The following is a 21223-nucleotide window of genomic DNA, read 5'->3' on the forward strand; positions in this document are numbered from 1 at the left end:
AACATTGCCTAGGGCTGGAAATCTGCCAGAGTGTGGATTCTGCCACTCTAGAATTTGTTCAGATTCACTTTTTAGAGATATCTGAAGGAGTTTGTGGGAGAGCTCAGGTGAGTTGATGTTTTCACTCCATCATCACACCACCTCTCTAATCTTTAAAACACTCTCACATGATCCATGCCTTCCCATGAAATGGTGTCAAATATCTTTCCTCCATTTTATAGCTAAACAGCTAGAGATGGCCATTTACATTTGGTGTCTCTAACTCCTTTCCCTGGCTTTCTTTGAAACTCTCATTTCTTTTTTTCCTTTCTTTTGCATTATTTTTCTACCATGCTACACTGCCCAAGATATGGCAACCATTAGACACAAATCAGTATATCTACGCAAAATTATTCTATGTAGATTTTTATTTCTCAGTTCTTTCTCTGGATGTGGATAGTATCTTTCTTCATTTGTCATTCACAGTTAATTTGGGTATTTGTAATAGTCAAAAAAAAAAAAAGAAACACTCTGCATGCTCCCTCTGATATTTATTGTTCAAATGAAACACATCTCTCAAAAGTTTTCAGTAATCTCAAAATTGGTAAAATTCAGTGGCCATTTATTAATCCCAATTCTTTTTGCCCTTCTCTGCAGGCTTTATCACTGTTACCCTAACCCTGTCACTGTTACCACCCTAACCCTAACCCCTTTTTTTTTTTGATCCTCCCCTACCTAGTTTTTAGCAACACTACTCTCTCTCTAGGTTCTCCTTCTACCATATCCAAAAGGAAACTCATTCTCTTTCCTCCAACCCTCCCATCTTCTTCCATTCTTAATGCTATCCAAGGTATCCACCCAGTAGTCCAGGCTCAGAAATGAAATGCCATGTACTCCTCACTCTCACACGTTCACACTCCTGATGCCCATGTTCAATCTGTTCCAAAGTCCTGTTGATTCCACCTTTGTGACATCATTCCATAGACTCCTTTCTATCTCAATATTGTCACTTTCTTGGTTCAGACCCCTGCCACCCCATACCTGAGATAGTGTCAGAGCCTGCTGGTTGATCCAGCTGCCTCAATTCTCCCTTCAGTCCAGTCTAATCCTCCATCCAGTTATCAAGTTCATCTTCCTTAAACTCTCACCTGATTATATCACCATGTACTCAACAGCCTCCAGTGTGTCCCCAGCAAAATAAGAAATATAAAACCTTCTCTAGGGCTGCGAAAGCACTTTATCACCTACGCCTCACCTACTCTTCCAGTCTTCTTTCTCCCTTCCACCCTCCCCTCCTCCATATACATTATAATCCATTTGTTTGGGCCTCCTTCCTGTTCTGGGGACAGGTCATAACCCCTTCAGACTCAGTGGGGTTTTCTTGCCATCCCTGTTGCCTAGAATGTTCTTGCTGGCTTCCCTGAATCCCCAGCTAGAGCCCACCTCCCACAATAAGCCTTTCCCTTAAATTTAGGGCCTTCCCTCTCTTGACTAGCTCCAATTTATCCTGTCCACAGTAGGTTTCTACATAGTTGTTGCCCTGTTCTCTGCCCCACCAGACTGTGAGCTCCATGGAAGCAAGGGATGTTTTTTGTATTGATTTATGTGCTCAGTCCTTTGTACAGAGTCTAGAACAGAGTAGGCACTTAGAAGAAAGTCTAGGAAGGAGCTCATATAGGAGAGCCTAATTCCCTTTACTACTCTCAGGAGAATTCCATGCCCCCAAATTCCAAACAATGACTTTTTTTTGGATCATATATTTATCCCTAGAAGGAAGGTGAAAGGCCATGGAGTCCAAACCCCTCTTATTACTGTTGGAGAAACTGAGGCACAGTGGCTCAGTGACTGACCCATGAAGCCATTGCTGAGAAACAGTTCAAAAGGAATTCCAAATCAGGCCTTCCTGCCCCCAGATCTAGCACTTCCTTCACCACAACACAAAGCAGCCTCTTGTAATCCCACCTCTCATAGAGCTGCTTTCACCTCACTCACCTGGACAGCAGCTCCCCCGGCTTTCTTGCTCCAGCATCCATGGGGCTTCCCTTTGCTCAAAATAAGAGATCACGTCTTCTCTGGGAACTGGCAGCCCTGGACGTGGGGAGTCAGATAGAAATGAGCATGGAGAGAAACCTGTCATCTAGTTCTGTTTAGGGAAAGGCATTCAGACCCAGAGGGGCTCCATTTTGAGATTCACACTGTTATGTTCACACACATGAGCCTGTACTCACCCATTAGTGCTTGTAATGCAAATAACCCACAACAGGGTGTGTCACATTATCCTTTTGTACAACTTTTTCTGAGAGTCAAATTTCTGCCCCCCATCCTGTCAAGTCCATTCTCATAGAAACTCCTAATTCCAATGCAGGCTAAAAAGAGTTATTATGCAAGACCAGACTGGAGTCCCAGAACAGGGACCCAAATGAGCCAGCTTTTGCACTGTCCCCCTTCCCTCTTTCTCATTCCCTGAAACCTTGTGTACTGCTCATTTGGGGCATATTTGCATCTGCAGGTGAGAGTCTCCTGTTAGCAAACTCAAGAAACCCTAGTTGGTCCAAATTCTATTTCTTGGCCAGTCTCTTATTCCTGGAAATGCCAGGTACTTGTAACCAAGACCCCCAGGGTGGTTCCCAGGACTCCTGAAGGAGAGTCTGATAGAATTTCTTCTCTGAGCTTTGGGGAGAAGTGGGGGAGAAGATCAGGGACCCAGGTTGGAGTCAGAAAATCTGGTCTTGGTGCACCTTCTTCATAGAAGGTTGGACTCTGCACTTTCCATTCTCTAGAAATTAGAGGCAGCTGATGGTGCTGTGGAGAGACCCCAAGGCCTAGAGTAAGATACGCCAGGGTCTGAATCCTACCTCATACAGTTACTAGCTAGGTATCCCTGGAAAAGTCACTTAAACTCCATTTGCCTCAGTTTCCTCAACTGTCAAATGGAGAGAATAATATCACCTAATTTGGAAGGTGACTGTGAGGATAAAGTGACATAATATTGTAAAGAAATGCCCAGGCCCAGCACCTGGCAAATACTAAGGCAGAATAAATGCTTCTTCCCTTCCCTTCCTTTCCCACCATCTGTGCTGGAATTTCAGGGTAATAGGAAGGAAGATTAAGGACAAACTCACTATACCAGGGACAAGTAGAAGTTGGGAGCTACAGATTGATGCTTCTTAAAATAAAAAAAAATATTCCAGATCCCAGACCCACCCATAGAGGAAGGGCTTGTAAGGAAAAGCCACTTGAGCAGCTTTCAGAGACTTGGCAGACACAATTCATGGCCAGGTGGGGGTTAGGCCAAATGACCCCTGACATTAGTTCCAGGTCTGAGATTCTTCCACACTAATTTGAAGCTGTCTAGAAGAGGTAAGAGACAGCTTCAGGAGCAACAAGGAAACCCTCAGGTTCCTGTCATACAATGCACAGACTTTCTATAGGAAACTCCAGGCAGCACGACAGGAGACCAGCACTTTTCTCTCTCTAATAACTGATCAGTGCTCCAAACCCTGCACACCAGGGCATGAAGATATTCCTTTGATTGCAGACTCAGCATTACCAGAGGAAGCATCCTTACCCAGGGAGAGCAGGTTCCAGGCATTCTCCAGCATGACCCCCTTGTACAACTCCTTCTGAGCATGGTCCAAGAGGCCCCACTCCTCCTGGGTGAAGTCCACAGCCACATCCTTGAATATCACCAGCCCCTAAATCATTAAAAGTCATAGAATGTAGAGCTGAAGGACACTTCAGATTTTAATAGTTCAACCCTCATTAATTTACAGAACCAGACTGAAGCCCAGAGAAGGGATTTTCTGAAAGGTCAGACCCTTTATGAGAGTCAGAATCAACTCCTAAAACCAGTCAGTAAGAGCCCAACTGAATTTTGAGAAAAACATTTTATATGATCAGTTAGATTAAAGCTGAGAAGTATTTTCCTCTAAAATGCATCTCTGTGGAATCAAGGAGAAAGTTGGTGTTCTATCAGTGAGGTAGGTGGATGTGTGGGAGAGAATAAGAGAGGGTAATAGGAAATATCTTCCTCATAGAATTGATGTGTGATATATTCTTTTCAAAATATTATTTTTTTAGTCTCATGTGTATATCCTTAGTAAACTCTAGAATTTATTTCCTTTAATATTCAATGGAATTATAGGAAAATTTACTTAAATCCAAAGGACACAGAGACCAAAGCAGAGAGGAAGAAGACAGCATAGGTCAGATTAATATATTATATGTATATACATATGTCTATCAACACATATGCTTATGAATGTATGACAATACTTTATATAACAAATAGCTCTTCTATGTACAAAATGATTTCCATGTTCTCATGAATGTGAGCTCCTTAGGATTAGCAACTGGGTTTTTTATTTTTATTTTTTATTTAAAATTCAGGGATCAAAACAAGCATTTCCCTAAGAGTACGATAAAAAAGGTGACTGCTCCTGAAACTGCAAATCTCCCATGTACAACTTGGTACTCCTTCCAAATGCACAACAGTTACCATGGAAACTTCTTTTCTTTCTCTCCGGTCTTACTCCTACCTTAGAGATGGCTACTATGTATATACATATACATATATACATATACATATATATCCACACACACACACACACACACACACATATATGTATGTAACATTATTCCATACATACCACTATTTGACAGTTATTTCTCTGGATGCAGATAGCGTCACTCTTTACATGCCCTTCATTTTTAATTTGTGTCTTTAGAATAGTCAAAATGACTTATCTGCTAAAACCCATCTGAACACAATATTGCTGTTACTGTACACAATGTTCTCTTGGTTCTGCTCGCTTTACTTTTAATCATTTTGTGCAAGTCTTTCCAGGCTGTTCTAAGATCACTGAGCTCATCCTTTCTTACAGCACAGTAGCATTCCATCACAGCCACACACCACAACCCATTCAGCCTTTCCAAAAATGATGGGGATCCCTGCACTTTTCAGTTCTTTGTCACCACAAAGCAAGTTGCTGTCAACATCTCAATCACATTCAAAGTCATAATTACTGTTTGTGAATGTCTTTCCATCTTAATTTTACTCATGATTTTTTCTGCCCTCTCTTTTTACGCTGTTGCTTTTACTTTATCTTCTCCCCTCATCATCCTACCCCTCAATTCACCCACCCTCTAAGAGACTCCATTTTCTTCCCCAATTTCAGTCCACAAGGCTTCCACAAGTCCCCCCCATCCTCTCCCCTACCCTCCTAAATCCCAGCCCACAGGCCTCTGTAGTAGCAATTTAGACTTGAAGATCTTTCCCACCCATTAATAGGCCATGTGCCTTGCTTACATCACAGGAAATGCAGAGAGACAGAGAGGGATGTTATGGCTGCTAATGGCTGTCATCGTGATAGTTAGAGCTGAGCAGGCTGACTTAACTGCACTGTGAGTTTGTGTCAGAGAGGTTTTGGGATGGCAAGACTCCAGGTTGTTATAACGTGTTTTGTGTTCCTTGATGTTATGATGAAGTAGGCCAGTTGTGGGAGTTGAACATTTGGTCACAGGATATGATTCTCTAGTGTCTGAATAAATGTTAGAGAGAGAGAGTCTCTCATACTTTGCAATACAGAACCACATAGGCATATTCACAATTATCACTGATGTTGTGTTTATTGCCTTAGTGATACACACTCCAAAAAGTCCCTCCCTAACCCTCTTCCCTAATATGCTCACCTCTCTACATGCTGAGATTTCTATACTCTTTCACATGTACATGTTGTTTCTTTTTCAACCCCGGTGAGAGTTATGTTCCAATATTACCAGCCCTCTACCTGTACTTACTGCCTCTCTACGAATTCTTTTTTTCACACTCTCTTTTTCCAATATCATTTCTCCCTTTAGACTTTTCCTACCCGGGTTTGTTTTTTATCATCCCATCATACACAACACAGTCACCATTTTTCTTTCAAACAACCTTAGCAATGATGACAGTTAAGTAAATTTGATCATAATGGGGGCATAATAATTAGGCTATAATGTTTTCCTTATATTTCTTCTGGATTTTTCACATCAAATTTTCCAGTGAGTTTTACTCCTTTTCTAAATCAATCCATCAAACAGTCTTTTCTCCTATTCAGGATCATACTCTACTTTGCTGCTACATTATTCTTGGATGCGACTACAGCTCTTTTGTTCACTGAAATATAATGTACCAAAACCTTTAGTCTTTGAGAGTGGAACCTGGTAGTTCTTGTGAAATCTGAAACTAGATTCTCACAGCATTGAAATTGTAGCTTGCAACATTTTCTACTTAACCTGGGAGTTTTGAAACTTGGCTATGATATGCATTTCCTCTTGGCATGTCTTTCAGGTGGTGAATGGTAGATTTCTTCTATTTCTATTTCTACTTTACCCTCTTGTTCTAGAAGTTCAGGGCATTTTTTCCTTAATAATTTCTAATTATTAAATGATAAGTTCTAAAGAAAATTCTGTGAAAAGTCTTCGTGAAACTGACAGTTCCATGGCATTCTGGAGAAAAGCTCTGCTTTTTAAAAACATTTTTTTAGTTTTTTTTTTTTAATTTTTAGTTTACAATAATCAGTTCCACAAGTTTTTGAGTTACAAATTTTCTACCCCTCCCTCCCTTGCCCCCCACCCACTAAGATGGCATGGAATCTGATATATGTCCTACATATACCTTCGCATTAAACTTATTTACACAATAGTCAAGTTATGACGAAGGATTATGACCAATAGAATGACTCATGAGTAAAAAGCAACAAAACCAAAAAAGAAGAGGAAAAAAAGAGAAAGAGGAAATAGTTTGCCACAATCTGCATTCAGACTCTAATTCTTTCTCTGGACGTAGATAGTTCTTTCCATCATGAGTCCTTTGGAGCTGTCTTTGAACCTTGTATTGCTGAGAAGAGCCAAGTCTATCAAAGTTAGTCATCATAGAAGTAATATGTCTGTGGCTGCATACAATGTTCTTCTGGTTCTTTTCCCCTCACTCAGCATCACTGATATGAATGCCTGTTCATATTCTTTGACCATTTCTCAATTGGGGAATGACTTGTATTCCTATAAATTTGGCTCAGTTCCCTGTATATTTTAGATATGAGGCCTTTATCAGAGCCACTGGTTGTAAAGAGTTTTTTGCAATTTTCTGCTTCCCTCCTAATCTTTGTTTACACAAACACTTTTCAATTTAACATAATCAAAATTATCCATTTTGCATTTTGTAATGCTCTCTATCTCTTGTTGGGTCATGAATTCTTCCCTTTCCCATAAATCCAACAGGTAAACTATTCCTTGCTCCCCTAATTTCTTTATATATAATGCTAGCTTTAGCAATAGGAGAAGAAAAAGAAATTGAAGGAATTAGAATAGGCAAAGAAGAAACTAAATTATCACTTTTTGCAGATGATATGATGATCTACTTAGAGAATCCTAGAGAATCAAGTAAAAAAACTACTTGAAATAACAAAAAACTTTAGCAAAGTTGCAGGATATAAAATAAACCCACGTAAATCCTTGACATTCCTATACATTACTAACAAAGTCCAACAGCAAAGGATAGAAAGAGAAATTCCATTTAAAGTTATCGTAGATACTATAAAATATTTCAGAGTCCACCTGCCAAGACAAACCTAGGGTCTATATGAACACAATTACAAAACACTTTTCACACAAATAAAGTCAGTTCTAAATAAATGGAAAAACATCAGTTGCTCATGAGTAGGCCGAGCTAATATAATAAAAATGACAATTTTACCTAAATTAATTTCCTTATTCAGTGCCATACCAATCAAATTACCAAAAAATTATTTCACAGAGCTGGATAAAATAATACCAAAATTCATCTGGAAGAACAAAAGGTCCAAAATATCAAGAGAATTGATGAAAAGAAATGCTAGGGAAGGTGGCCTAGGCATACCAGATATTAAACTGTATTATGGAGCAGGAGTTATCATAACTACTTGGATCAGTGGAATAGGTTAAGTACACAACCCTTCTCTTTTAAGTGATCATATTAAAAGCTTTTCCCCAGATACTGGTCTATGCCCAGTTTCTGCCAAACCATTTTCCAGTTCTCCCAACAGAGTTTTTATGAAGCAGTGAATTCTTAAGCCAGAAGCTGGACTTTTCGGGTTTATCAAACAGTAGATTGCTATAGTCGTTGACTACTGCGTCTTGTGTACCTAAACTATTCCACTGATCCACCACTCTATTTCTTAGCCAGTACCAAGTAGTTTCTCCTGTCAGATTGGCTAACATGACAAAACAGGAAAATCATAAATCCTGGAGAGGATATGGGAAAATTGGAATATTGTTATATTGTTGGTGGAGTTGTGAACTGATCCAGCCATTCTAGAGGGGAATTTGAAACTATTCCCAAAGGGCTATAAAAAGGTGCCAACCCTTTGACCCAGCAATACCACTTCTAGGACTGTATCCCAAAGAGTTCACACAAGTGGGGCATGGACCAGTATGTCCAAAAATATTTATAGCAGCTCTTTTTTTGTGGTGGCAAAGAATTGGAAATCAAGGGGATGCCCATCAATTGGGAATGGCTAAACAAATTGTGATATATGAATGTATTAGAATACTATTGTGTTATAAGAAGTGAGGAGTAAACAGACTTCATTATAACCTGGAAAGACTTATATGAACTCATGCTGAGTGAGGGGACCAGAACCAGGAGAATATTTTACACGATTCCAGACACATAGTATCTGTAAGGACTGACTTTGGTAAACTTGACTCTTCTCATCAATGCAAAGTTCAAAGAAAGCTCCAACAGACTCATGATGGAAAAAGTTCTGCACATCCAGTGAAAGAATAATGGAGTGTGGGCCACTCACTGAGCGCCATGCCCCCGCCACCCAGCTCTCCATCCACTGCCTGCATCACAGTCTCAGAATGGCCAACAAAGGACCTGCTTATAGACTGAGCTGGGAGGTACAGAAGAAAATTGAGAAGCAGTATGATGCTGCACTGCAGCAGATCCTCATTCAGCAGATTACCACACAGTGCTGTGGAGATGTCGGGAGACCCCAGCCTGGGCGAGAGAATTTCCAAAACTGGCTCATGGATGGCATGATGCTATGTGAGCTCATCAATGGGCTATACTCTGAAGGCTAGGGCCTAGTAAAGAAGATCCAGGCTTCAGGCATGGCCTTCAAACAGATGGAACAAATGGCTCAGTTTCTGCAGGTGGCAGAGCACTATGGCATAAATGCCACTGACATCTTCCAAACTGTGGAGCTCTGGGAAGGAAAGAATATGGCCTGTGTGCAGCCGACACTCATGAACCTGGATGGGCTGGTAGTGGCTTGGGCTGATGGGTTCTTCTCTGGAGATCCCTGGTTCCCTGAGAAGTCCAAGGAGAATGCCCAAAATTTCACAGATAACCAACTGCAGGAGGGCAAAAATGTTATTGGGCTGCAAATGGGCGCCAACTGTGGGGCATCTCAGGCAGGCATGACTGAATATGGGATGCCACGCCAGATCCTCTGATCCTCATTCTTCTTTACCCTCCCTTGAATGGTTAATCTATTTCTAGCAGTGACATTCCCAGGAAGCTCATGGAACTCTCAAACCCCTTCTGTTCCCAACTCTTCCTCTTCCCCACCTCCTCCTTACCCATTGGTGGCACTCCTTCTCCTTTTGTCCCTACAGGTGCTGAGCCAGTACCTTTTCACCTTAAACTTACTGCAATACACTCCCCATGCCCCAAATCAGCAAAACTGGACCAAATACCCCATCCTCCCTTCTCCTGGACCCCTTCAACATTCCTATTCATTCTCCCACCCTGACTCGTCCCTCGTCCCCTCATTTGGGAATTTGCCCCCATAGAGCCATTCTTTAGGCCAGGGTTCAGGGTGCTGCCTCGAAAGGAGCTGAACATAGGACCAATTTCTCTTCCACAAGGTTGTTCTTCCTGCTGCCCCCACCCCCAGCCTTGCTACGGTGGGGGCTTAATTTATAGGGGGGGGCCTATGGTGGCTGCCGTCCTGGCCACAGCTGGACTTAGAAAGCCACACATCTGGGTAGGTCTCTCCTTGGCAGGGGCCTCTTTTTCCCTCAGTCCCTCCCTTCTTGGCATTCCCTTCTTCCTATTCCTCTCTTTACCCAGTAACCTGAGACAGGGTTGGGGGGTGGAGGGGATGTTCAGGGAGGTGGGTTGGCTTTGCCTTCTCCCCTCCTCTCCGTCCTTCCCCTCTTCCTCCAAAGGCCCACCCAAAGTCTGAGTCTTGAGGAATGAGGGTTTGATGATCTGAATAAAGATTCTCAGTCTTTGTTAAAAAAAAAAAAAGAATTATGGAGTCTGAATGCAGATTGAGGCAAACTATTTGGTCTCTTTTTTCCCTTCTATTTTGGTTTCATTTCTTCTTCCTCATGATTCATCCCATTGGTTATGATTCTTCTTTAAAACTGGACTATTATATAAATAAGTTTAATGTGAAGGTATATGTAGAGCTGTCTCAGGGAGGAGAAGGAGGGAAAGAAAATTTGGAGCTCAAAAACTTGTGGAGCTGAGTGTTGTAAACTACAAATAAAAAATTTTTAAAAAGTGTCATTAGATAGATTCCTAGTCAGAAGCAAACATAAAGAAAAAAACTCAGTGAATCCAAACATGAAAGTGATTCTAAAAGTAAAAAATCAGTAAAGGCAGTAGTGTTAGTCTTACTTTTAGTGAAAGTGGCACAAGAGAGAACACTCCCGACGCTGAAATCCCCGACGTTCTCCTTCCAAGCAAGAACCTTTCCTCCTCCTCCCCCTCCTCCTCCTCCTCCTCCTCCTCTCTCCAGTCACCCTCACGCCAAAGGTCAAGTGCAGGCTACTTTGTTTGCTTTCTGTTTTATATTGTGTAGCAATCATTGCTATTGTAATCCAAGTGCATTAGGAATAAAAAACTTACTGAAAATTATAAATGATTACTTTTATGTGAATATTGTGGGGGACGTGCTCATCCCACTTTAGACATTATTTTCCATGCGAAAATTCGCTTTGCAATAGGAACAAATCACAGGACAAACAGAATGTCAGAACAAATTAAATTCGGAAACCAAGGTTCTACTGTAGTTTCCTGAAAGGATGAAATCAAATCTTATATGGAAAAGGATTCTAAAGACCTATTCATTGGAATCAGTAAGTTGTAAGAGGTGGTCCCCAGCCACATAAAGGAGCATTATCTGTTGTTACATTGAGGGCTGGAGCCAAAACGGCTCATGCCTTTCCTTTCTGAGTGCTTTCATTTGTCTATGATGTACATGCCTTAATTATAAAATTAATTACCTAGAAATAAAAGTAACTATGATGGAGAAGGGCAAGCTAGGTGGCAGAGTGGACAGAGCACTGGGCTTGGCATCAGGAAGATACCATCTTCATAAGTTCAAATGTGACCTCAGAAAGTTACTAGCTGTGTGATGCTGGACAAGTCACTTAACCCTGCTTGCCTCAGTTTCCTCATTTGCAAAATAAACTGGAGAAGGAAAAGGTAAACCACTCCAGTATCTTTGTCAAGAAAAACCCCTAATAATTTATAAAGTCTTGAACATGAGTGAACAAGAATGATGGAGAGGGGGAGTTCCTTCATTGGTTAAAAATAAAAGCAATATTCAATTAACCTGGGATTTGTTTGAGCTATTTCGTCAGAAAAATGTTGGCAGTTTCTTTGAGAAACAAATGCTCTAAACACACATGGAGAATTGTAGAAACTTGGTAGAACAAGAGCCAAGAGGAGGAGTAAGAGGCCTACTGATGGGCCAAAAAAGGAGAGGCTGGCCAGGTTTGAGAATATGAGAGAAACCATTCATTGAGGACCCCTACTCAAACAGCATTAGTCCATTAGGATTTTATAAGGGGTAATGATTGTTGTAATGCTTTTAGTATATTCATCTACTCAGTCCCCAAATACCAGGTCTAAGAATAAGCAATGTATTAATGCACACCTTGTACAAGTCACAGAGGAATATGGATCCTAATAGAAGGGCCCCAGAATAGGCCTCCAACTTTAACGCAATGTTCACCACTTGGTTACCAGCTGTGCAGTTCACTGGTACAACAACAAGAATGCTGACCAAGATATCTCCATCCTGTTTTGTTCAAATTCTGTCACCAAAGCACACATGGGTGTGGCATGGTATGGAAAGGATCTAATCTTCCTCCCTCCCCCCCAGTCTATGAATATCTTGGACCATCTCCTCCTGCCTAAGGTAAGGAGGAGCCTGTCTATCTTGTGACCACCTGGTTCAGGGGAGATATTTCTGCATCACCCAACTCATGATCCTGCTGACACATCATTTTTTGCTTCTTTTAGCGTAAGAGTCATAGGTCAACTAACGGCATTCCATATTTTGTACTGCTGCTTTAGAATGTCCAGGGAACAAATCTGGTATCGCATATCTTCACTGTAGCCTTGGTTCTGAACACACAACATGTGTACTTTGCACTGCCCAGGCTGTTATGATATGCAAAGCCAACAAACACTGCCAGAAACACCTCAGCTCAGACTACTGGATGTTATGAAATCAAAATGTCAATTCACTCTGAAAAAGGTTGAAGATGCTCTATGTGCCGCAATATACAAAGTTCTGCCAAGATTCAATTGTTTATGTAAACATAAATAAGCATATCCATGTGTATGGTCTCGTAAAAATTTCTTGGTTGCAAAGGGGTCAAGAGTGGAAAAAGTTTGAGAAGCCCTGTTCCAAAGCACTGTGGGGCTAAGGACACAGCCCAGGGTGACCCATCCTGCAGATGGGAGCTTAACAACATGGGACAAAAAGTGGATGTCCAGTAATGAAGAGGAGCTGGAAACATTTCTAGAAAGAAAACCAGAAAGGAAGAGATTATTTGCTTCTGAAACACCTACACTAAAGAAATGCAGGAGCAGTGAATAAATGTGGACAACAACAGACAGACCAGGAAGACATTTCTTTCTGAAAGTCCACAGGCAGACCGGGATGAAGGAGGAACTCTGGGGGAGGTAAGAGTGCACAGGATGACAGCAGAGATTATGGACTGAGTCTTCTGACATCCTGCCTGCAGGAGAAGGTCCTTTGGTGGCTCTACATGACAACAAGGACAGATACAGGAAAGGGAAGAGGAGAAGGCAACAGGGGAAGAAGAGAGTGATGTGACAAGGGCTCCTCAAGGACTAGAAATTGTCACTTCAATCCCATACACATTATTAAGCATCCATCATGTCCTGGGCTCAATGGTCAGCACTGGGGATAGAAAAAGAGGCAAAAGGCAGTCCCTGCCCTCAAGGAGGTCAGTATCTAACAGGGGAGACATCAAGCAAACCAATACATACAAAGCGAACCAAGGCCAGGACAAATAGGCCATGACTAGAGGAGGGAAGGAGTAAGAATTCAGAGGGGTGAGGGAATACTTCCTGGAGCTTTTCAGTTGTTGGTTGGGACTTAAAAGAACACAGTGAGGTTAGGAGTCTGAGCTGGGGAGGGAGAGTATTCCAGGCATGGGGACAGCCATTGAAAATGCCTAGAGCTGAGAGAAGCCAGGAGGGCAGGGCCAGTGGGTCAAGGATATATGTTGGGAAGAAAGCTGTCAGAAGACTGAAAGGGCTGGAGTGGGAGGTAGGTTATAAAGGGCTTTGAATGCCTATTCTTTAAAGAAATGCTCCACGACGACCACACTTAGGGCTTTACAGACCATCCTCTATGTCTGTGGCAATGGCCTCATTGGCTGATGTCTGTGCACAGACTGCACTCACCTGGGGAGGGGGGCTGCTGCTCCCAGGGGCCATTCCCTCTGGCTCCAGGCTCCCTGCTGGGCCCAGGCCTTGGTCCTCTGCAGACTGAGCTGGGCAGGGAGAAGGATCCCAGAGGGGGAGAGGTCTTGCTCTTCTCTTCCCAGGCAGCAGGCTGGCCTACAGGGATTTACAGGGTGAGGCCCCACAGGAGTCACAAAGGCCCTGGCCCTACCCTCAGGTGAGAGAGTCCACCCTGCAGAGGGAGGGAGGAAGCAGGGAGGGTCAGGCTTGAAATGAAGAAGGTCTGAACAGTAAGACTACTTCCCTCCCTCTCTTACTCATTTTCTTCTGCCTCCCCATCACCGACCCATTCTCCCACATTCTCCTGCATACCCTCTCCCTGGCTCACAGACACATTATCTAGAATACAGACTGACTCCTGGATCCAGGAGGGAAGCTAGGGAATGTGGAGGAGGGGGAGGGATCTTGAATGGGATGAGGGGAAGCCTGAGGCTGGGAAGCAAAATCCAGTCTGGGATTCAGCCCCTTGGAAGGGGACCTGAGGCAGGGGAGCAGGAGGCCCGGGGAAGGGGAGCAGGGGTGGGGTCTGGGAAACAAGACAATCTAACATAGTTCATGGAGGGAGGTCAGAGACACTGGAGTAACAGAAGGGCTCCAGGGGGACACTGAGCCTGGGGAAGCAGGATTACTGTGTCCTGAGGTATAACTAGGAACTGGGGAGGACTGCTGGGATCCCTAAAGGGAAACTGGCCACATGCCTGGGATCTGACAGGGAACCAGCCTCAGAGTTATGGGTGCAGATAAAGGGGACCAGGAGAGAGCTTTGGTAACTGTGTCCAAAGCCTGGGTAGGCAGGGAGGACGGTAGGATTCTTGGATCTCCAAAGGGGCTGGATCTGAAGGCAAGACAAGGGAATTTCTAACCAGGAGGTCAGAGATTAGGGGGCAGGGAGGCAGGACGCCTGGGGCCTGATGGGAAGGCTGAAATTAGGACTCCAGGAACCCCATGGGCAAAGTCTTAAGTCTGCAATAGTGTTATCCAATGATAAATCGGGGGAAGGTGAGCCAGGAATTTAGGAAGCAATGGGGGAGTGTGGAAAAGATCTAGGGGCAGGGGGCTCATCCGGCAGACAGGCTGGGGAGGAAGGTGTGCTCCTGGCAGACCTGGAGGACACTCACCATGAGGTCAGATGAGGAGAAGGAGACCGAATTGCCCGGGCAGCCAGGAGAACCAGGAAAAATGGCGGGGCTCTGGCTCAGACCTACCTGGGACCTGCAAGGACAGAGCCGGCGTCTAGAAGGCGGAGCGGTCCCAGTTCCCAGGGACGGAAGAGCAATCGCTGATGTCTAGGAAGAAAGGAAAGAGATTTGAAAGGGAAAGCAGAGCATTCTGGGCCAAAGGCTTCCTCCTTCTGGCCAGCCCACTCTGGGAGGGTCTTCCTCTTCCAAGAGCACCGCCCTGTCCAGCCCCTGAGATCCCAGGCGGGCGGGTCTGTTTCCTCCAATCACACCCAGGGCACGGACTTAAGAGACACCGCCCGCTTCTCCCCACTAAGCCCTGCCCTGCATCACAAGGAATGCCTTCTCCAGCGCAATGAGCTCCTCCTCTGCCCTAAACTCCTCCCCGGGCTCCAAACTCCACCTGGGCCACCACCCACCAGGCTGCCCATCTCTGAGAGCTCCTCCTCTCCAGTGTCTCTACCCCCTCCCCTCCTCCCTCCCTCCTCGACACACCCCCTCCCCCAGAGCAGAGAAACTGCCGGTATAAAAGGGTAGCACCAGAATATCTTAAAGTGATAAAGAGGGAGGGAGGAAGCAGGGAGGGCCAGGCTTGGAAATGAAGATGCTGAGCTCCTACTCCTCTTCTGTTTGCCTCCCTTCCCCATCCTTCTATAGAGACCCAAGAGGCACAGTGAGCTTTGAGATCCCAGATGGGATGAGACCAGTCAGAGCCTCAATGACCTATGAGTCAGAGCTGCCCCTCCACCTGGTGCTCTGCCCTCCTTGTATTGAGAACCAAGGGTGAGCAACATTCTGTAAGCATTAGTAGCTGCCCCCCTGGGGACCAACTGCCCAGTTCCCGTTAGACAATGCTGCTATTTCCTTCCTTCCTCCCTCTCTCCCTCCCTTCCTCCTTTCCCTCCTCCCTCCCTTCCTTCCTTCCAGCCTTCCTTCCTTCCTTCCTTCCATAAGAAATGGGAGGAGGAATTTTGTTTCCACAGAACTGAAGGTGTACTTCTCCCACTCCCACACCCCATCTTTAGCAGAAACCAGGCCTCAGGTCTGTCAGGTGAAAGGTCAGAGGCTTGTACACATGCTTAAATGAGCCATTTGAGGAGGGCATGATGTAGGCAGTCAGGAGGTTGTATCTGGCCAATGAAGAGCCTGGCGGGAAATTCAAGGTAAGGGTCTATGAAAGGACTGGCGTCCATCTGAGTCCTTTGTACTTTCTCCTGTACTCTGTTCAGGGGAGGCACCCATTTATTCAGGGGGAATAAATGTAAATTATAATTAAACTTTCCTGATTTCCCAACGAGTCTTGCTTATTCCTAGACAATGTATGTTTCTAACAGTTGGGGGCTCATTGCGGGATCAATATAGCATCAGAAGAAAGAGGTATTTCACGCAGAGAATGGGTGGCGCCCCCACTCTTTTGCAGTGGGCCCTAGTATCTGCAGGTGAAAATTTCCTTCTTCAGACTGCTAATTTCCTGAGAGTATTTTTCTGGAATCCTTGGGAACCCAGGAACGTGAGTAAAGGGGGGAAGAGGAAAGGAAAATGGCCATAGTGCAAGTCAGGTACCTGAGCAAGGTGGGGGAGTCCTGCTTTGTCATGTCTGGATTTGCTCCAACTTGAGAAATAAGATTTGATTGGAACAGGGAAAAGAGCTCTTAAAATATTTGACCTAGGTGGGGAGAATGGATTTCTCCTAATGCTTTGAAGAAAAGCCCTGGTGGGTTGACCCACAGAAAGTGATTTGGCTGTGAGCAATTGCCATCACTTAAATTCTGCTCTACACCCTGCAGCAAGCTCTCAAGAAATCCCAAACAAGAAATAAGGAGGCCTTGTGAGGATTGGCTCTGTTGAGTTTGTGGGGTTGAGGGAGGACAAGAAAACATAAAGGAAGAGAGCTCTTAGAGGTTATGACTGAATTGGAAAGAGAATAAAGCTGGGAGCTCTGAATTAAGATTTGATTAGGTCCTAAAGGTTTAAAAAAATTGTGTTTGCATTAACTCTAACATCAAGCAAAGTGTTCTAAAAACTGTAGAAGTAAAGGGGATCTTCTCTATGATGGGATGGTCACTTTGGGGATTCAGTGGTCCGCTTAGAATGTGATTAAAAATTGTTGGTCATTTTAACCTTTTAAGTTTTAAAGTAAAAATAAAGCAGCTGGGAAAAGGAAAAGCCTGGCGGGTATAATTTTTTTTTCATTTATTTGAAATGTTTGAGGTAGTTTGGGTCAAGATTAGGAAAGAAGTATTGAAATTGGAGATACAGAGCATAAGACAAAAAAGTTTCAGTAAAGATTGGGAAAGAAAGGGAGATAGAAGCTAGAGATAAAGGAATTTGGGTGGGGGTTGTAGAATGGCAGCTTGAGACCACCTGGAATTCAGTCCGTGTGCTGCTCTTAGCTGCCATGTGCTCTTGGCCACCCCCTCCCCCTCAATCCACCTTAGAAGACTTGATGTGTCAATCAGGAGCTGAAGCTAAAAGAAACTTGTAACCTGATTGGAAAATAGGGCTGATTAGTTAGTGATGAAAGGTTTTATTGAATCTGGGTATTGAGTATGAGAAAGATTTTGATTTGTATAATCATTAAACTTTGCCCATGTAAGGTATGACTGAATTTTGTTTAAGAATATACAGCTAAATAAATAAAGTGTATTTAAGGTATTAATGTATTAATATATGTTATGCATGTATTTATATATTGATATATAAATACCAGAAGTATTAGGATCAATAATTTCAATATGTGATAATCTGAAATGTAATTAAAGTTATCTTATTTCTAAATTGTCTTTTTGGAGTTCTCTTAGGCTGTAATATTTGAGAGACCCTTGTGAGGTCTGAATTTTGTCATTTATGAATTGATCTTTTAAAAAAAGGTGTGAAAAAAATGTAATAGTTTGAAACTGTTATATTTGGTTATGCAGGTTTCTAAATACATAAAAATGTTTAAGGCATTAAATTTATGTGGTTTAAACATACATTTGTATGGTTTAAATGTTGTTAAAATTGTACTATCAGAGAAAAATGCTGAATAGGTTTAAAAGCTGTTATTGTTCAGTTAAAATTGCTTTGCTATCACTTAATAGCATTTGTGAGATTGTGAACTAAGACTTTGTCAGAATCTCTTGTTGTAATTGTTATGTACAAGAGGTTCTAGAAATTCTGTAGTAACAGAGAACTGAGTTGTGGGAATTCACGAAAAAGCATTTTTTTCTTATAATCTCAGTGTTGTTAGATTAAGAGTTGTACTTAATCAAGAAATTGAGGCAGTTAACTACAACAAGGATTTTGGACTTAAATTCCTGAATTTTATGACTCTCTGGATGGGACCAGGGATAGAAGATAAGGCAGAGATAGGAATTCTAAAGGAGTTAAAGTTTAAAAAGTGGGGACTGTGTTGAAAAGCCAGTCCCTTCCCCCACTTCCCCTCCTTTCCTTTGGTCTAGATAAGAAGAGAGCTTGATCTATGCCCACCTGGTAGAAGGGAAGGAAGGGGGAGGGCAGCAGTACTGGGATCTGAGTTTTTACTGAAGGAAAGAGAACAGTAGGTGTCAGAAGCCTCCGAACCTGGCTTCTTAAAGTCAGCAAAACTGATAAGATTAGATTTGAGATGGGGTTTAGTTGGTAGTTTTCATTAGTGAAATTTGTTATCTGATGTAAAAGAACCCACTCTCAGGGGTAGATGATATGATGATTTTTTTATGGCAGGTCTCTAATCAGAAATAAGTAGTGATAAAAGGAAAGGTATATACCTACAGATGTAGAAGGGTTTATGGGGAAAATTGGAAAACTGGATAAATGCGAATGTGTGAAATCTTGTTGTTTTTAATCAAATGGCTGGTTACATTGGTACTCTTGTATAGTCAAATGAAAGATAGTGTTATTTCTGGATATTGGGGGGAATAGTTTGGACAGGGGGAAGAGAGGTTTGTGAAGTGAAGGTGCAAATGTAAGGTTGAATCATTATCCCATAGACTAAGGCTGAGATTTAAAGTTATATTGTATCTATGTGAGATAGAGTCCTTAGATGTTTTAAAGTGATGTAAGAGCAATTAGGTATTAATACAAATAGTGTAATTAATTACCGCAACTAAATCAGAGACATCTTCAGTTTAGGGAAAAGAATTTCAATGTAAGTCTCTTTAAGAGAGATAAGTTGTAGAATATTTTTGTATTGATGGGAAAAGTTAAATGTGGATTTGAATTTATTCCATCATCTAAAACATAAAGTTATATGGTTCAATTCTTTCAGATCAGGCATAATTAGAGAAGAATAGAAAAGTAGATGAGAACCTGATGCAAATGTGTTAGAGCAATAACTTATGATCTTAATGGGAAGATTTTATGAACAAGGCAGGAAGACTTAATGGGACTATTAACTGACTGTTTTTCTGAGTCTAACTCCAGGTGTGAGTATCAAGGAAGGCTGACCCCAGATGCCAGCAGCCCTGTGGGAGGGCAGGCATGAGCTGCAGGTATGATTTCTTGGCAAAGTTGAGGGGGCAAATTTTCAGCATGTGCTGAGGTGGGACCTTCTTGACTTGATCCCCTTAACTGAAACCTGGCAGACTAGGCCTGGCTCAATGTAGCTTGCAGTTTGACATAACTTCTGCCTGATGTTGATAGGAAACTGGGGAAAATACGGTCCCCTTACTCTAAGTCCCTACTCTCTTGGTGGCAAATTTCTATAATCAGAAGGTTTTGTAAGTACAGCAAAAAAAAAATCTATTAAAATAATTGATTATGGAACATCTTAGATTACTATTAGGCCTAGGAGTAGTTTTTTGTATAGGTCTGTATATAAGTTAGGTTTCTTTTCTTGGTAATGATATGGAGACAATTAGGTCAAGAGCTTGTGAGAATATTATTTTGTTATTTGGTTAGTATCATGCTTGTCTAAAGTTTTGTTACAATTAGTAATGTTAAAAGAAGAATAGCTTGTGATTTATTTTGTAAATGCCATCAAAGAAACATGGCATGACTAAAAGTTTATGACATTGTATGTACTGTGTTAAGAATTGGTTATCTAATGTATTTACGTATGTGCTGGAGTCTGCTGTTAATTCCTTAGTGAAATATCATCCTCCTGGTGAGGAAATTAATAATGAGTTAATGTAAAGTATGAGAAACTGGGTTCTGATGTGAATTTCTTAAACATGACAATTGGCTAAGTTTCCAATTTTGAATTTGTAAAAATTACTAGGGTATAAGGATTAGAAATGGTAATTTAAAATTATGCTAAGGTATCTTTTGTAGGAGAATGGAAAGGAAGCTGGTTCCTACAAGAAGGCAAGAAGAAGATGCTGGAGATGGCTGGAACAAATACCAAGGACCAGAAGACTTGACTGATGTTGTTCCCTGCCAGACAGCCTTATGGGAAGAGACTTTTGAATCTAAAAGGGACAATTGCATTATTGTTTTCTTTTGGGGCTCTGTATCTGTATTTACAAAGGGGACTGCCCACTTTGATTTGTCAATGTGTCGATCAATCCTTCCCGTATTTACTTAAAGGGGTGATGGTTAAGGGGAAAAATTCAGATGGGAAAGAGTAAGGGAGTATTAAAAATGTGGAAACAAAAATTTGAATAATAAAAGGAGAGGGGGGAAATTGTAAGAAATGGGAGGAGTTTTGTTTCCACAGAACTGAAGGTGTACTTCTCCCACTCCCCTACCCCAGCTTTAGCAGAAACCAGGCCTCAGGTCTGTCAGGTGAAAGGTCAGAGGCTTGTACACATGCTTAAATGATGCCATTAGAGGAGGGTATGATGTAAGCAGTCAGGGGGTTGTATCTGGCCAATGAAGAGATTCAATGGGAGATTCAAGGTGAGGGTCTATGAAAGGACTGACGTCCATCTGAGTCTTTTGTACTTTCTCCTGTACTCTGTTCAGGGGAGGTACCCATTTATTCAGGGGAAATAAATGTAAGTTATAATTAAAACGTTCCTGACTTCCCAACGAGTCTTGCTTATTCCTAGACAACGTGAGTATGTTTCTAACACTTCCCAGCTAATCAGTAAGTGAAAGATCTTTCCCACCTAATGAATAGGCTTAAGGTGTTCCCAGCAAAGGGAGGTCTGATTATGTGTGAAGCCCTGAAACCATAAGGCACTAATAACAATGTAGATGATAATTGCCAAAATGCCTATGTAGTTCTGTATAGCAAAGTATATGATATTCTGTATATGAGACTCTCCACATAGAAGGTAGGAGAGGTAAGCCATTTATTCAGACACCAGAGTACCATATCCTATAACCAAATGCTCAACTTCCACAGCCAGTCAGTCCACTTCATCATAACAGCAAGGAGCCC

General features: G+C 42.4%; 1 protein-coding gene and 1 pseudogene across 1 annotated transcript in view; one reads left to right on the forward strand and one right to left on the reverse strand.

The window, feature by feature from the left end:
• The window catches only part of LOC118854400 (zinc finger protein 420-like), a 74640-nt gene extending 59571 nt beyond the window's left edge, over positions 1–15069 (reverse strand). The window contains exons 1-4 of the mRNA XM_036764759.1: positions 14860–15069; positions 13682–13837; positions 3548–3674; positions 1972–2067 (exon numbers count right to left, since the gene is read on the reverse strand). Coding sequence (XP_036620654.1) covers positions 1972–2067; positions 3548–3674; positions 13682–13837; positions 14860–14862 — 382 coding nt within the window. The 5' untranslated portion in view covers positions 14863–15069. The remainder of the gene's footprint in view (positions 1–1971; positions 2068–3547; positions 3675–13681; positions 13838–14859) is intronic.
• On the forward strand, positions 8860–9456 carry LOC118854390 (annotated as a pseudogene).
• Positions 15070–21223: the final 6154 nt, after the last annotated feature.

Source organism: Trichosurus vulpecula, chromosome 1 (genome assembly GCF_011100635.1).
Source record: "Trichosurus vulpecula isolate mTriVul1 chromosome 1, mTriVul1.pri, whole genome shotgun sequence".
In the NCBI taxonomy this organism is placed as follows: domain Eukaryota; kingdom Metazoa; phylum Chordata; class Mammalia; order Diprotodontia; family Phalangeridae; genus Trichosurus; species Trichosurus vulpecula.